The sequence below is a fragment of the Carassius gibelio genome, chromosome B9, assembly GCF_023724105.1.
Source record: "Carassius gibelio isolate Cgi1373 ecotype wild population from Czech Republic chromosome B9, carGib1.2-hapl.c, whole genome shotgun sequence".
Lineage (NCBI taxonomy): Eukaryota > Metazoa > Chordata > Actinopteri > Cypriniformes > Cyprinidae > Carassius > Carassius gibelio.
In genome coordinates, this window is record NC_068404.1 from 8,952,428 (window position 1) to 8,968,695 (window position 16,268).

The following is a 16,268-nucleotide window of genomic DNA, read 5'->3' on the forward strand; positions in this document are numbered from 1 at the left end:
ATACCTGTGTATTGTGCATCTCTGTGTTGCTTTGTGATTACCAGGTGGCTGTTTCATAAACACAAGTTTACCAAATAACCAGGTTTAAGTTAGTCTGACACTTTGTCAGTTGATTTGGCTCAAAATAAGTCTGAATAACTGAAATGAGCCTGGCTTATTTGGTAAACTTGTTTCAACTTTTATGAATCTGGCCCCAGACTTTTTTTATGCACATCAGATATGGTAAACTAAATAGAAGCAGAATCATACTTCCTCTTATGAAAAAACAAACCTCGTGGTTGGAAGAAAAAAAAAGTGGTTTTGGTGTCATGAGAGAACCAACCTCACGGTGGTATAATGGGCAAAACACTTCTTGTTTGGAATGACTTACAGTACGATTAAATTACTAATAATTACCAAACTTCTATTTTAGGTGAACTAGCCCTCATGATAGCTTTACCTCATTATTGTGCCTTATAGGATGCCTTTAAAGCTGCCTACATAGGCTCACAGGGTTTTGGAACAGATCGAGTATGTTCAGACATCAGGGTTCAAGTTTTACTGCCAACATTTACGTCACACTGCTGTTTATGGGGATTATAGCAGCCCTTCCTGTTCAGACTTCTGTTCAAGTTCAATATGAGGAGAGCAAAAAGCTGAGCCAGACTTATTTAAATTTGATGATTTAGTCCTGATCAAAAATAGTGCTGAAACCAGAGATCCCTCACTCTCAGACAGATGAGGAATGGGAGTGAAACGCTTCACAGCTGTCCATGTTCAGTATGTAAAGCCCCTTTGACTTGACTTCATAGGGGTCCTGTCTTGCCCTCTTTTCCCAGGGCCTGTACGGCTCTCTGGATCAGATGCAGCAGAGGTTGAGAGCAGTGTGTATGTAATGTAAAAGCGAAGTTGTTGGGAGGCATTAGAGACACCGCAACTTCGACATTCCACGGCACTAACACACCTGCAACACTCAAAAACCATTAACGTTGGTAAGTGGTGCTTTTTCGTTATCAAGTTGTTGTTTTTCTACCTTCTCTTTTTTTTTTATGGTGTTAAATTACGCATGAACATGAATCATGCCTCATTCCAGGGTTCTTGTGTGGCACTGTGCAATTATGAGTCGGCTCTCAAGTTCCACAAGACCTCGGGAAAGAGGGGAGCATGTGGTGGGATATTCAATAGCTGCTTGACTGTGCTCCCCCCCTCGTCCTTTTATATGTAGGCGATTACTCATCACCTACACAAAGACAAAGATGAACTCTCATCTTGGCTCAAAAGAGTGTTTGACCTAAAAATCTGTCATCATTTTACTCCTCTGCATGACTTTCAACCTGTGTGGTGGTGACCATTATGTGTTTGCTTCTGTGGAACACAAAAGGAGATGTTTTGAAGAATGTTCATGCTGCTCTTTTCCATACAGTGTATTCAGAGCAAATGGTGACCCGAATTGGTTCACTTTCATTGTATGAAAAAGCAACAAAAGGTATTGTGGGTCTTGAAAACGGTGTGGGAGTAAATGATGGCAATTTTCTTTTGTGGCTGAACTTTCTCTTTAATTAGGCATTCATTTCCAGATCGATCTTCTTTTCACTGACGTTGTCTACAGCCTTACTTTCTTCCCCCTCTTTTCCCCTTTTTCCGCTGAGGTATTGAATCGCTCGAGGGTTTGGCTCATTTTGACAATGATTTGAAGGCGCTCATGTTTCCGTCATCATAAACTGCAGACGGATCAATACGGTGTATGAATTACAGCTCTCTAATGAAAGTGTTGCTCCTTTAGTGCCGCAGCATGTCAAGCAAAGACCTCTGCATTGATGTCCTGCTCAAGTCGCGGTTTGAATCATAACCGTGACTAGAGCTGTAATTATCATCAGATTATAATGACTAAATGGCAAATAAGAAATGTTTTTGGTCCTAAATCTCATTTTCACATGGCATTTCAAGGCCAGTAGTTATTTTTATGTGTAGATATGTATGCAAATGCTCATTTGATGTTATTTAAAACGACTGACAGAATCTGACTATTTAAATGTAAACTGACGCTTAATTGGACATAACTATGGTCATTTGTACTTTCGAAACTCCGTCACAACACAGATGGCAATTGAACTGATTAAAACATTTGTTTTATTTTTAATTGTATGGGTTTTTTTTGTAAACAAGTACTGCATCTATGAAAATCTTACTTGTAATCTTACTTTCTAATTTTTGTATGTGCCAAATCACTCTCTGCACACCTGGGGCAGGGGATAAGACACATGCCTTTGGTGTGAGAGACCCGGGTTTGAATCCACTGAGACACCAATCTGTCCCTGAGCAAGACACTTAACCCCTAGTTGCTCCAGAGGCATGCGACCTCTGACATATATATCATGTGTAAATTGGATAAAAGCATCCTCTAAATGAATAAATGTAAATGTAAACCTGGCATCTGTGCATGTCAGATGTGATAGCTACTGTAGGTTATATGATGCAACATCTGGTTTTTACTGCGTTTAAATGATTTGCTGTTGTTGGCTTTTACGGACCCATTTTGACCCTGACTTGTTTATGGCAGAGATATCATGTGAAGTTATGAATTTTTAAAACTCCTAATAAAAAAAGGAAACTTGGTATGATTCCCTTCTGGATTCTTGTGGCTGGCTTGATGCTTTTCCAAAGGAGCACATATACTCCTTAGTTAATTTTTTAAGAAAATATCTTTAGGGGAGCAATGAAAATTTATTAAATGGTGAGTTTTTATTTAATGAAAGTATAAGAGGAGACATTTAGAGGAGACACAAGTGATTTAATCTTTTAGAATACAAGCCGTACAATAGATTTTAAGCATTTCTGTTTTAAGACGCATGCATACACTGAGACTCTTATTTTGAAATGTCTTGCTGACTGCTCTTTCAAACATATAAGGGATAGAGGATAAGATGAAATATTCACTTTAACAACATGAAACATTAAAATAAAAACACCAGAAAGTAAACCATATAATAATGAATTTATAGTAGAGCTCAATGACAGTAACAATAGTAATCAGTCGCTTTTCATAAATGCATGTTATTCATTGATTGCAAACAGCTTGGCAAACACATGAAAGCACTGCAATTTTTCCTTTGAAATGTGCAGCTATCATATTTAGTTAAATCATAGCTTTTGAAGTTTAATAACAACATCAGACGGTTTCAGCCTTCCGATTTTTCCGTCCCCAAAATTAAAACCTTTTAAACATAAGTTTTTATACTATAATATGCCCCAAATTTCATAATGACAAAGTTGCACCCTTGCTCCTGAATACATAAGTTGCAAATGCGAGTAAAATGCTCACACTGACGAGCCCCAAGATGGTATGAACAGATTAGAAAAAAAAAAAAAAAAAAAGATGTAGATCGCAACGGTATCTTTAGAGTTATGACACACCTAAATTTTGCATAAAGGTTTCACAAGTAGCAAATGTTGCTTTCAGGTTTCACAATATGGCAATCAGCTGTATTTGATCAGACATCTGCACCCACTCGTTTTCATTAGTTTTGGTTACACACAGTTGGTGAAACTGTGTCACATGTGGAAAAAAAATCTGATTTTGACTTTCTCTGGCTTCTATTGTTTTCATAAAGCCATCTGCAAAAATAAATGTCAATCAGGTTATAAACGCTCGCTGCTTTGAAACTCTTTTCACAAAGTCTAGACTTTGTTCTGACGCACGAGTGTGTGTTCTAAAGCATTTTCTCTCTGTCACAGAACCCAATTATTTCCCTATTATGCATTTTGTGCTGGTGCGGGTAGAATTGCTTGCCTGTAAATAAGTATGCCATCTCGTAAAGTGGTGCTGTCCAAATGAGATCCATTACAAGTAAAGACGCAAGCCATCTCATAAAAGAGCGCGGTTCAAATGAGATCCATTACATTTCATCTGGATGCTCATTTCTCAAGGTGGACATCCTTTTAAAACAAAGCATCCAGGTATTGTTATTATATAATCAGATTGCTCGTGGTCTCATACCTTCAGAGAGTGCTTTCTAATTACCTTATGAAAGCAAATAGGATGTTTACGCCCCTGGCAGTCTGTATCCTCCATCTCTAAAGCGTCCTGCGATGCGTGCCGGCTAGGCTCGCACATTAGCTTTTGAAATGGATGCTTCACAGTCCTGTGACAAAATGGATGAAGAGCAATATCCTCCATACCGTCCTCCGGCATGCAGCCTTTAAGCATACGTGTGAAGAAATGATTCTTTATCTTGCTTTAAAGTACATGACAGGGTCTAAATTAAAGGTGCTTAGCATTTACGAGAGCCTGCCAACAGCCCAGAAATGCATCTCCCTGTCAGAGTTGATATTATTCTGTTAGATTATTCTGTTAGATTATTCCGTTAAACGTTTGGAGAGGCATCAGACCGAAATCTATGAATAATGGGTGTGTGGGAACGGGGCTTGTTGCTATGGGAGGTGTGAATTCAGTTAGAACTTTACAAGCTGGCCTTTTCCCATCATTTCAAATGAGTGCTTTAATGCCACACATTCGTGTCTAACATTCCCATTTTCCTCTTCCATTACGGTTTCCGTTTTGAGCCACTAGTGACTGTTTATGTGTGCCCACGGTCAGAGCGCCAACAAACAACTCTTAACAATCCATTAGTGTGGTTAATTAATGTCACTATTTTGGATAATTAGATTTATCCGAAATAGTGGGGCCAGACAGAAATTGTGTGCGTGTGTGTGTCAGGGTTATTATAGTTTACTAAAAGTAAAACCATAAAAAATAACATTTGATACTTGGGATAAAAAAGATGTTAACTGAAATTAAATAAAATAATACTAATAATGTTTAGGTCTTTTTCATATTTTTTTGTGCATTTTTAATTACAATATAGCAAATATATAAAGCAAATGTAATAAAAAAAATATGAATAAATATTAGTGAAAACTATAATATTATCTCAGTGCTATTAAAATAACACTCAGTGTTAATAAGTTTTTGCAAGGATGCAGCAAATAAAGTAATAGTGAAGACATTTGTAATGTAATGTTTGTTTAATTTATGCTTAAAAAAAAACACTTCATCAAATAATCTCGAAATAAAGCATATCACGCTTCCACAGTTTGAAGCAATTTTAATGCAAATATATGTTTTCAACATTAAACATAATAAAATGTATAAAGCAGCAAATCAGCTTATCTGATATAGCTGGTATGACCACCAAAAATACATTCAATTTTTACTTTTAATAAAATAGAAAATTAGTTATTTTGAATTAAAATATTTCAGAATATACAGAATAGGGTTTTTACACACACACACACACACACACACACACACACATATATATATATAATATACAGCATCGTAAAATAACATGACCGCTTAGTTAGTTAGTTAGTTGCCCACACGCCAGTGATTCAGAGGAACCTCTCTTCAACACCTTCCTTCTTTGCTGTCGTCTTTGTCCTTTCCTCTGCCTGTCTCTGTTCTTTCTCGGGGACATGGTCCAGATGGTGGCTTTATTTCTGGTTGCTGGTGAAATCTGTGTTGGTTTATTTAAGACATTTTTCCAGCTGGGTGAAGGCAGCACATTTGTACAGCTCATGTGCATTTGTGCAATGCTAAATGGACGCCAGATCCGAGGCGCAGGAGAGATCTCTCTCCCCAGGTGTTGGAGAAGATGTAGCAGGACTGCTTGGCTCGGGTTGATGCCACGGCTGCGCTATTGAAGAAGACTATGGATTCGGTGATGTAAAGAATCCTGCGCAACTGTAGAAATGCCTGGCGGTGGATTTGGTTACCAGAGTGCATTAGCAATGTAGATGAAGGGTTCAGGTTAATGGGTTCAGTGTGTGACAGCAAGCACGTGTTTGCTCATCAATCTGCTCTCCATGTACATGCAGTCAAATGACCTCTGTGTTGATTTTCCCTCATCGCTGCACTGCGGCGGGGAGGCTTTCAGAGGGCTCTTTCCTGGTCATCCATAATGGAGAGCACTGTAAACGCGAAACAGGGTCACCAAGAGACGGACTGAATTGAGACCGGCAGTCTCAAGGTTGTCTGCTCAGAAATCCCTTCCTTATCTATTCTGTTCTCACTTTTGCTTCTCATCTTGTATATTGATTGCCCTCCACAAGGACAGAACAAGCCTCAAGTGCAAACGTTGTCTTTGGTGAAATTGATGAAACGCTTGTGGGTTTGTCAGCGTGGGAGAATAAAATGGTCTAACAGATTTCTGTGGGACCGCCAGAAGTGTGATTTGCTCTTGCCCTTTGACCCTCACAATGAAATGGACAGTTTCTGCTACTGTAGATTTAGGAATAAATCTTTAGTATTAGAAAGGTATTTTTAGCACAGTGACAATAGTGTGTGTGTGTGTGTGTGTGTGTGTGTATACATTCAGAATTTTGTCAGCCCTGAGATTATATAATATATATGGCCATATCACCCTGTATACCTAATATATATATACATATATAAAGTGAGAGTGATATGCCATATATATATATATATATATATATATATATATATATATATATATATATATATATATATATATATATATATATATATATATATATATATATATATATAAATAAATATATATATATATATATAAATATAAAACATAATCTCAGGGCTGACAAAATTCTGAAACTCTGACAAAAATCTGTTTTCTTGATTTAATATTTATATTAGTGATTTTTATAATTTCGGGAATATAGAACAAAAGTAGAAATCAATGACTAATAAGCCAATACGTGCTCCTCTGCTGCTGTCTACTGGTTATAATTGTGGTTTGATGTGTTTTTTGTTTTTTTTTGTTTGTTTTTTCAAAGTGTTTGTTTACCACAAGTTATATTTTGTTAATCCCATTAAAATAACACCACCTACATGGTTTAAAACACCAAATAGTTATGCTATGAAAAGAACAAAAAGTCTCTCTCTTGCTCCACCCATGCACGATAATATTGTCTATTGTAAATCTCACGGGCCGATATGATGATTTGAAATATGACCATATCCACCAACACTGTGTGTGTGTACATATATACATATATTATACATGTATATGTATGAATATTCAATTATTTCATTTACATCACATTTTTATTTTTTTGTCCAATAATATGCTGCTTTACAGAACTGTATGAATGAAAACAATAAATTATTAATAATGATGATAATAATAAGAATAATAATAATAATAATAATAATAATTATTATTATTATTATGAGAAGTACTTTTTGGTATACTGTAGTAAGATATTTCTGTTATAACTTAAAGTTAAAGCAGACTTTTATTTTGGTTGCTTTTCATGAAGGTCTTTGAGTTAAAGCATTTATTTTATGGTAGTTTTTCTCAAATGAAACTGTGACTGTTTTACTGTCATCTCGTTTATTTTTGTTGTGTAGACTGTGCGATTAATCCATATAGAGTAAAAATGTTGAGAGCTTATTGTTATCAACATATATTTTATTTTATATGACGATTTATCGCCAGCCCTTGATAATATATAAAATAATTCTGACTGGCTAACCTTTACAGTTTAGTACAGTTCACACTGTGGTTCATCAGTGCAGTCCATGGTACTGAATACTGAATGATATGTTGATGTAATAATCAATAGCGTTGATGCCACTTATTTTGTTTGATTAGATATAGTCAAGGATAAGTTTGCTTGTTTAGCTAATATAAAAACAAATATTGTTATCACCATTAAATGGAAAGGGTTACATGATTTCTGAAGTAAAGTGTGTAAAATCACAAAAAGTGTGTGTGTGTGTGTGTGTGTGTGTGTATGTATGTGTATACATATAAAATAGAAAATAAAATAAAAAAGATTTTTCGATTAATAGTTTTTTAAAATGTGGTCGTAAAAGGCCATGAATCGATTTTTTTCCAATATTTATTTCCGCAGACATTGAACGTAAGATTAGCGTTAATCTAATTACATCTTCTCCACTAGATGTCACCCTCTTATGTGCCTTGTGCGATGTTACCAACGAACATGTCATTCATTCATTCATTCATTCAGTGCTTAAAGCAGTGGATCTCAACCCGCGGCCCGTCACAAATTCAAATGCGGCCCACCATATGCTGAACACACATATACACACACACACACACACAAAAACTTTGTTTTACAATTAATTTTATTTTTTACATTAATTAAAAAAAAATGTAGGCTACTAAAGAAATATAAGCTATAGCCTAATGTTTTTGTGAAATTATTTAGTTTTTCACAAATTATTTTCCGACATGAGCAGACTTACTCACATAACATTACGAACACACATAGCGCGCACTTCAAGAATTAAATTCAAATAGTCATCAACAGCCATTAGTTCGGTAAAAGGGAGAAAAAAAATAATGTGGAGAATGCCAGCGACTGAACAAATACAAAAAAAGAATAGTTGCAGTATCAGTAGTGAAGGAGGATTTTCAGTTTGCCCCGCAACTCACTTGAAGAAGTTCAAGCAAATGGAAACACCATATACTACGCAGCAATCATTCTTAATTGAAGAAATGTGGCAAAACATCTCTAGAGAGAACCTCATATTATTAAATTTGAAAGTGCTTTCCATATTTGGATCAGCATAGGCTACATTTCTGAACGCACATTTTCTGCAATGTCGTGCGTCAGGTCATGCTCCCGTGCGCGTCTTACAGACTGCATCTTAAAGCCTCTTATACTTTCTGCGTCTGCGAGTCTGCTATGGACCGCTAGGTAGGCGTGGCGTAAAAATCGCCATCAGAGAGTGTGTGCCAAGGCTCTGAGCAGACGGCGGCGCGGACAGTTGCGCATGGTCAGTAGTCTTCAAAAACAAAATTGCACATGTTCAGGCAGTGTGAAGAAGCCCATTGCCAATCGAACCTCTTTAATCCGTAAATAAAAGAATATAAAGACAGCGATGTGCAATAATTCCGGGCAATTGTTTGTTCACATGTTTGTTGCAGAGCGGACCCTCAGCCTGTGAATTCGGAAGTATAAATGGAAGTCTGTGTCCACGCTGGCCGTGTCTGCGTCCGGATTGCTCGTGCGGAAAGTATAACACAGGCGTTACAATCGCAACTTCATTGTGCTGTTACTACATCGAGCCGAATTTCAAAAATGTAAAAAAAATTGTTCAGCTCCCCACAGAACCAGGTGTTTTATTTATTGTAAGTAGAATTATTTATTTATTTCAATGTATCTAATCGATTAGATATCATAATATTTATAATATTATAAATCAGGTTGGTTTGTATTGGTGACGTAATGTGTAAATTGTATGCGTGCGGCCCGCGAGACTTGCACTTGGACCATAATCTTGTGGACAAGAGCAAAGCATTTTTCATCTTGCATCCAACTTGTATTTATTTAACATAATTGTATGCATTTGAAAATTAGAGATGGGTTCTGTTTTAATGTACCCAAGTGTACCTAAAATAAAAGTTTAATATATAGGTTTGTGGCTCTTAATTTCTTTTTATTAAATACCCACTTGTAAACTTAAGTTCACTGTTCTTTTTTATACATATAGTATTTGTATTAAATCTATATTCATTGACTTGAATCGAGTATAGAAAATCGGAATCGAAATGAGAATCGAAACGAGAATCGAAATAGAATTGAGAATCAAAATCGAATCGATCTGGAACATCTTAATAGAATGCGTATAAACAGGCAGGACAACAAAATATTGCATATCTTTGCCATTTTTGCTTTAGGCTTAATTGGCCTGCCTCTGTCTATTATGCCTTTCAGTGCTAATGAAGCAGCTGTATTGACCTGTATATTTGAAGATTTCTGTGGTATAGAGCTTTGCAAAATGAAATGTTTGCTTTATTGTTCAAAATTCTACTGAAATGCTCTTCTTTGAAACGTGTATTTATATGCTTAAAGCTGTGAAATTAAACTGATCCAGCTAATGAAGCTTTGCACATGTGGTTTTTCATGCTAAACTGCAGTGCAGTTCCAAAATGAGTGCTGTACTACTTCTACACATGATATTAATTTGTCTGAAGCCACTGCAGATGTTTCTAGGGAATAAGGTGTGTGTGTGTGTGTGTTTGTTTTTGCTCGTGCGTTTTAGTGTGTGAGAGAGTGGCTTGCATAATGACCTGAAAGAGCTCTGGGAAGTCACCCGGTTTGATGGGTCTTGCGAGTCTAATGAATAATGTAAAGGATGTGCCGTGTAACTCCTACGCTTCTCTCCGCTCTTTCACTGCCGTTGCCCCTTGTTATGTCCTTCCCTCTATTTGTACGTTCTCTCTATTTCTGTCTATTCGCTTCTTTTACAGTGTCTTGGCCCAGTCGTATCGACTTGCACTCGGGTTTTATGTAGATTTCTGCTGTTACAGTGTGTTTGTGTCTGTCAGTTTCAGCTCAAGCTCCTGCGAAAGGAAGTGCGGCAAGCAGACCATGTCTGTTACACTTTTTTTTTTTTTTTTGGGAACCCTTATTCTTCATTTGGTCTTTACTTCTTTCACATATCAAACCAAACCATATTCTGTGTTATGGCTTACGTGCAACCTCTGATATGAGGAAATGATCATATAGTTAGCTTGACATTTCAAGAAGTGACAGCAGTGTCCTGCAGAGTAACATGTTTGAATCCTCAACATATCTCAATTTTTTGGACTCACTATTTTCATGATGTCGGTCCCCTTGTCATTAATTTTGCCCTGCATTTCAGCATTGAACAGTTAATGCGTTTCCACCTTTGCTTTTATCTCTTTCTCAACGTCACACTTTCACTCTTCACTGCTGTGAAAATCCTGTCACACTCAGTCTCTCCTTTGCTGTGCTCTCCTCAAAAACATACACACACACATATGGAGCCAAAAGAGTCTCAATAAAGATAAATGCACACACTACATTCACATATGCACACACAGGATTCATACATGCACACACATAATACACACACAGGATACACAAATGCGCACAAAATTTACAAATGCACACACACAAAATGTAAAAAGCACAGAAGATTCACAAATGCACACAAAATTCAGAAATACACACACAATTCAGAAATGCAAACAACATTTACAAATGCACTCAAGATTCACAAATGCACAGGACAAGATTCAGAAATGTATTTCTGTTGAACTCACACATATATCTTGAATTACAAACTGCTTGCGGTCTGTGAACTTGTGAACTTCCCTGCATTTGTGTGTGAATTTTGAGACTCCTCTGACTTGGCTCGACACACAAATGCTTTTTTTTTTTTTAACATGGAATTATCAGCAACCAATCAGATATCTCCCTTTGTTTTAGCCAATCATAAGAACGCACTCCACGTGGGGGATTGTTTACTTATAAGCCAATCACATGAACGCATTTACACAGCTCGATATGCCTGTGGTGCAGCATATTATACCCTACTTATTTATGCAATTGTATGAAAATACAGATGTTTAGATTACAATTCAGGTTTTTTTTTTTATATATATATATAAATTTAAAAATGTCTCAATACATATAGCCCAGTATCTATATGTAATCCGAGAGCTTTCTGACCTGCAGAGACAGAAATGCAACTGCAATGTTCCCAGTTCCAGAAACGTAGTAAGAACATCATTAAAATAGTCCATATGACATCCCAAATCACATCTTCCGCCAGTATCGCGAGTGCGTTGTGCTTCTGACATAGAACATGCTTAATAAACCGTTTTCATGTCTGGGTAATACATCTCTTTAATTCAACACCAGGCTTCATGTTGGTCTAGTTTTTTAATGTCTGATGTTGTCCTACAGCTGGCTTAGTTGTGCCTCGCTGTGAACATTAACACTTATCTGTGTGTGTGAATGAGTAGAAGAGAGAAGCAAGGCTAAAGCACAGGAAGTGTGTTGAATCATAGTTTCTGCCTTGTCATACCAGTTGGTTGGTTAGTCAGACTCCACATGTGACTCCACATTCATGACTGTTAGTCTATCAGTTACTGGACAAATGCTATCTCCCTTTAAAAGCACCACTGGTAAGGATTTTACATTCACTAATCCATTGTTGGACAGAGAACTGATGTTCTTATTTGAGAAGATGACCACTGAGGATTTATTTTCTCCCGCCACACCAGCAATAGCGTTATTGTCACAGCCAGCACTGTAAGTGTACTAAAGTTGGAGAATCCACATCACTTCTTCTTTCAAACTCTGGAAAAAGTGCACATCACAAAACCAAAACCAAATGTCCAGTCTGTGAGTGCTTGTTCTAAGGAAGAGACTCATGAAATCCGGAGGCATCTTTGGTTAGTTGCTTATTGAGTGACATCATGATTCATCGGGGGAAAAAATGCTTTTTACAGCTGTTTTTTGTGCTGAAGGAGGCCATGTGAACGTCTTAGACCATCAAACCAGCTTATGCTAGTTTAAACAGTATTTTAGCAGGGATGTGTCACGTTTGCACTCAAAAGACTGTTATTGTGTCTAACTGCTGTCTTCTTTTGTCTTGCAGGGACAGACGAACTGTTTGAGGATAAATGGGTTCAAGGAAATATGAACTACAGTGAGGTGTGTGCGGTCTTATTTTTGTTGGTTTTGGTTTTCTTCTGTGAGGGTTGTATTTAGGGGTCGGGTTAGGAGATCGAAGGTATGATTTGCTCTGTATATATTTGGATTACACAGTTTTTACATTAACATTTAACAAGCTAATAACCTTAATGTGATATAACTGTCAGTCTTACATAAATGAAACGGGTAAAAAACAGGTAAAGCTTATGCATTCAAAAAACGTGACATAATTGTATTACTTGCTTATCTTTAATTTTATTTAAATTGGATTAAAAAGTGCATTTATTTAAATGGCTTAGAGCCAGCATAAATCTGTTCTATTAAAATTGCATTTATTCAATTTAAAAAGTAATAGCATGGATAAAATAAGGCTAGATGTGGAAAAAGCAACATTCATTTAGTTAAAATGTTTGTACTGTATGTTTAAAATGTTGTTTTTATTGTTTCTTACTATATAAACCATGTTATTGCATATTCAAATTAAAAGTATTAATTCGATTAATTATTTCTTGGTTTTCTTCTGACTGACAAATATGCATGACAGTGGTTTTTGTGTTTTAGTTTTTTTATACAAATAGACAGTGGAAAGTGTGTTATGACAGCAGGTGTTCTCAGGTCTAAATTGAGATCTGCAGTTAGAGAATAGTGAAACGATACAGAAAACTAACGGTGTACCATGAGTGGTCTCAGGGGGCTGGCTTCTCAAAGGAAAGAGAAATCTGATATGAGAGAATGTCTTTCCTGTTTTTGACACAATTGGTTACCGTCTCAGTTACTAAGTCTGTTCTATGCAGCTTGTCAAGTGCATACTTTAAATTAAACTAAAATATTTGAACAACTTGTAGATATTTGAAATCAAGTGAAAGTAGTCACCTAATAAAAGCCATTGTTCTACAGTAGTTAGCAACTACAACTTTGCAACTTTAATCATTTGTAATGAATGTAATGTAATGTAAAATAATAAAAACTTCATGCACTAGCGAATGACAATGGGTAAACATGGTTTCATATATTTATTTCCCGTCATATATATATATATATATATATATATATATATATATATATATATATATATATATATATATATATATATATATATATATATATATATATGGAGTCATATATGCGTTACTTGATCAGATTACTTTAAATAACTAGTAAAGTAATGCATAACTTTTTTTTATTTAGAAGGAAATATCTGAGTGAGTTTTTCAAATAAGTAACCCCAGTTACTTTGTTTCCCATGTCTTGACTGACAGCTCTCATGTTGCCATGTTGAGAGAAATCATGTTTAAGTGCAGAGGTGTTGTGTGTGCAGTGTGAACAATGTTACTGTAGTATTGGGCTAAATATCTCTTTAGCTTTTACTTACCTCACCTGCACAAAAACAGGTTCAGTATTCCTCAAAATTAATAAGTCAAATGCAAATTGAGTATTATACAAACCTGCAATAATTAAATGTTAAATACAAAAATTAATGTCTTTGCTACTGAACCAGTTCAACCATATTGAGCAAAAGATGACACACTTGTGTTTCATTTTTGTTATTGCTGTGTAGTGTTGAACTTTCTTCTCCTGCGTCACATTTATGCAATTCGAGCTTCACTCTCTACTGTACAGATATAACATTTAAATTTCAGGCATATTTATTTCACTTTTGTTGTGAAAGGGCATTTAGTTTTGTAAAAGAAGAATATACAAGTTGAGCCCTGCCAAAATGAAAAAGTAATCAAAAAGTAGGGCTGTAAAAATAATTGCATGCCATTTGTCTTGTGCATCTCGTCAGTAAAGCTGGTCCCGTGATTAGTAGTAAATCACCATCACCTGCTTTCTGATTGAGCGGCATTCAATACACGAGTCGTAGTTCATAATCGCCTTCATAATCAAATGCAATTCATCTGTGATTATGAATGCGACATTGACTAATTGTCAGTGAACTACCGCTCTATGAATGCCTGTGATGGAGATTTACTACTAATCACAGAACTGGCTTTACTGAATAGAGGCGCATGACAATCGCATGCGATTTATTTGCACAGCCCAATCAAAAAGTAATGTAACCTCAAATTAACTCCAGAGTTAAAAGTTCTTAATTTTGATTAAGAAAATCCATTAAAAATGACAATTTGTGTTTATAATATTGTAGTAGTCAACTTCAGATCTTTTCAAAGCTAGTGATCTGAATCAGAAATTGTGTTACGAGGTTAACTATTCCCGTCCTGTTGTAGGCCTCCTGCTGACCCTTCTCCAGTTGGGTCTGGAGTGCAGCGGCGTGTGGCCGAGAGGACTTCTGAAAGATGAAGTCCAGTCTGAAACAGTGGCGACGGCTGGCCCTCGGCCTCATGCTGGTCTGGGTGCTGCTGTTCCTGGCGTTCCTCTCCTACTTCATGGAGTCCCGAGTGGACGACCCACACTCAGCGGCCGCCCTCTCCTATACGGACACACGCCGCCTGACCTCGTTGCAGGGCAACCCCCGCACCATTATGGCCACCCATTTGGTGCTTGGCACCTCTTCAACCCCCCCAGTCTCCAGCAATACCCAACAGGAGCAAAGCCTGGAGGAAAATCCCAGCGCCGACCCCCAGCCCAGTCCGCTCAGCCAGGAGGCCTACCCCTATCCCGACCCTCAGAGCCTGGCGGCCTGGTCTGCATTCGGCACCCAGGACCTGGGCTCCAGATCAGCCGCTGTGAGTCGCATCCGTGAGAGACAAGAGTATAATCAAGATTCCCGACAACAGGATGAAGAAGAGGACGAGGAAGAGGTGGTGGGAGGGGAAGAGGAAGATGAGGAGGAGGCAGATGACAGCAGGAGGAGGACGACTAAACGGGTGGCTAGGCATGAAGACTCTGACCCGGATGAGTACTACGTTCCCAGGTCAAAATCTGTCGTGCGCAGCCTGTGGAAAGGGAGTTTGTCCGTGGGCATGCTAAGTCCTCGCCTGCAGACCGCTATGAAAGACTATCTGAATAATAATAAACACGGCGTGGCCTACAGGGGGCACCGGAAGGCACAACAGAGCGGCCAACAGGTATTGTGTGAGCTGAAGAAGGGGGAGAAGGTTCGAACTTTGGATGGGGCCGAGATGCCTTTCTTCAAATTAGGCTGGCAGAAGATTGTACCTGCCTTACCTTTAAGCCAGCTGTATGGGCCTGGCTTCCAGACCTGCGCTGTGGTCACCTCTGCTGGAGCCATGCTTCACTCGGGACTTGGCAAGGAGATTGGTGAGATTTATTTATTTAAATAATAATAAATATATTTTTGCCTAATGTAGTAGTAGTAGTAGTAGTAGTAGTAGTAGTAGTAGTAGTAATAAGAATAACAATAAAAATATTTTTTAGTATTATGATTACATAAAACAATACATATATATATACATTATATACAAATAATAATAATAATAATAATACAAAAGGAGGCTAAATAATAACTTGGATTAATTGAACAAAAACAATTTATTTTTCACATTTTACATTTGTGCCTTCTTTTTTTCATCAATCCTTAAAAATAGAAATCCAGTAACTCTGCAAAATCTGGATATTAACATGCATTTTAAATATTTAGTATATTTTAAAGCATATACTGTATTTAATGATCTTGTGATAACTAATTTCACCAGAAGCATTGTTTTTTTTTTTATGGTATATTTTTTTTCAGAATAGTATTGAAATCTAATGTCTGTCTTATGTGATTACTTCCATTAAAATAATGAATGAAATGCTTATCACTGATACAGCTTATCAGTACCGTTCAGATTTTTAGAAGTGGTTTATTCGTGCTTATTGATTTTATAAAATGGTAGACTGGAATG

At 36.9% G+C, this 16,268-nt stretch overlaps 1 protein-coding gene across 3 annotated transcripts in view; it reads left to right on the plus strand.

The window, feature by feature from the left end:
- The window catches only part of st6gal2a (ST6 beta-galactosamide alpha-2,6-sialyltranferase 2a), a 56,991-nt gene that overhangs the window by 19,664 nt on the left and 21,059 nt on the right, over positions 1-16,268 (plus strand). For 2 of the 3 annotated variants that reach the window (XM_052565281.1, XM_052565282.1), the window contains 2 exons: positions 12,404-12,459; positions 14,688-15,681. In XM_052565281.1, the coding sequence (XP_052421241.1) occupies positions 14,757-15,681 (925 nt within the window). In that variant the 5' untranslated portion in view covers positions 12,404-12,459; positions 14,688-14,756. Of the gene's footprint in view, positions 1-11,880; positions 12,198-12,403; positions 12,460-14,687; positions 15,682-16,268 lie in introns of those variants that run through there. The other variant, XM_052565283.1, reaches the window with a different exon arrangement.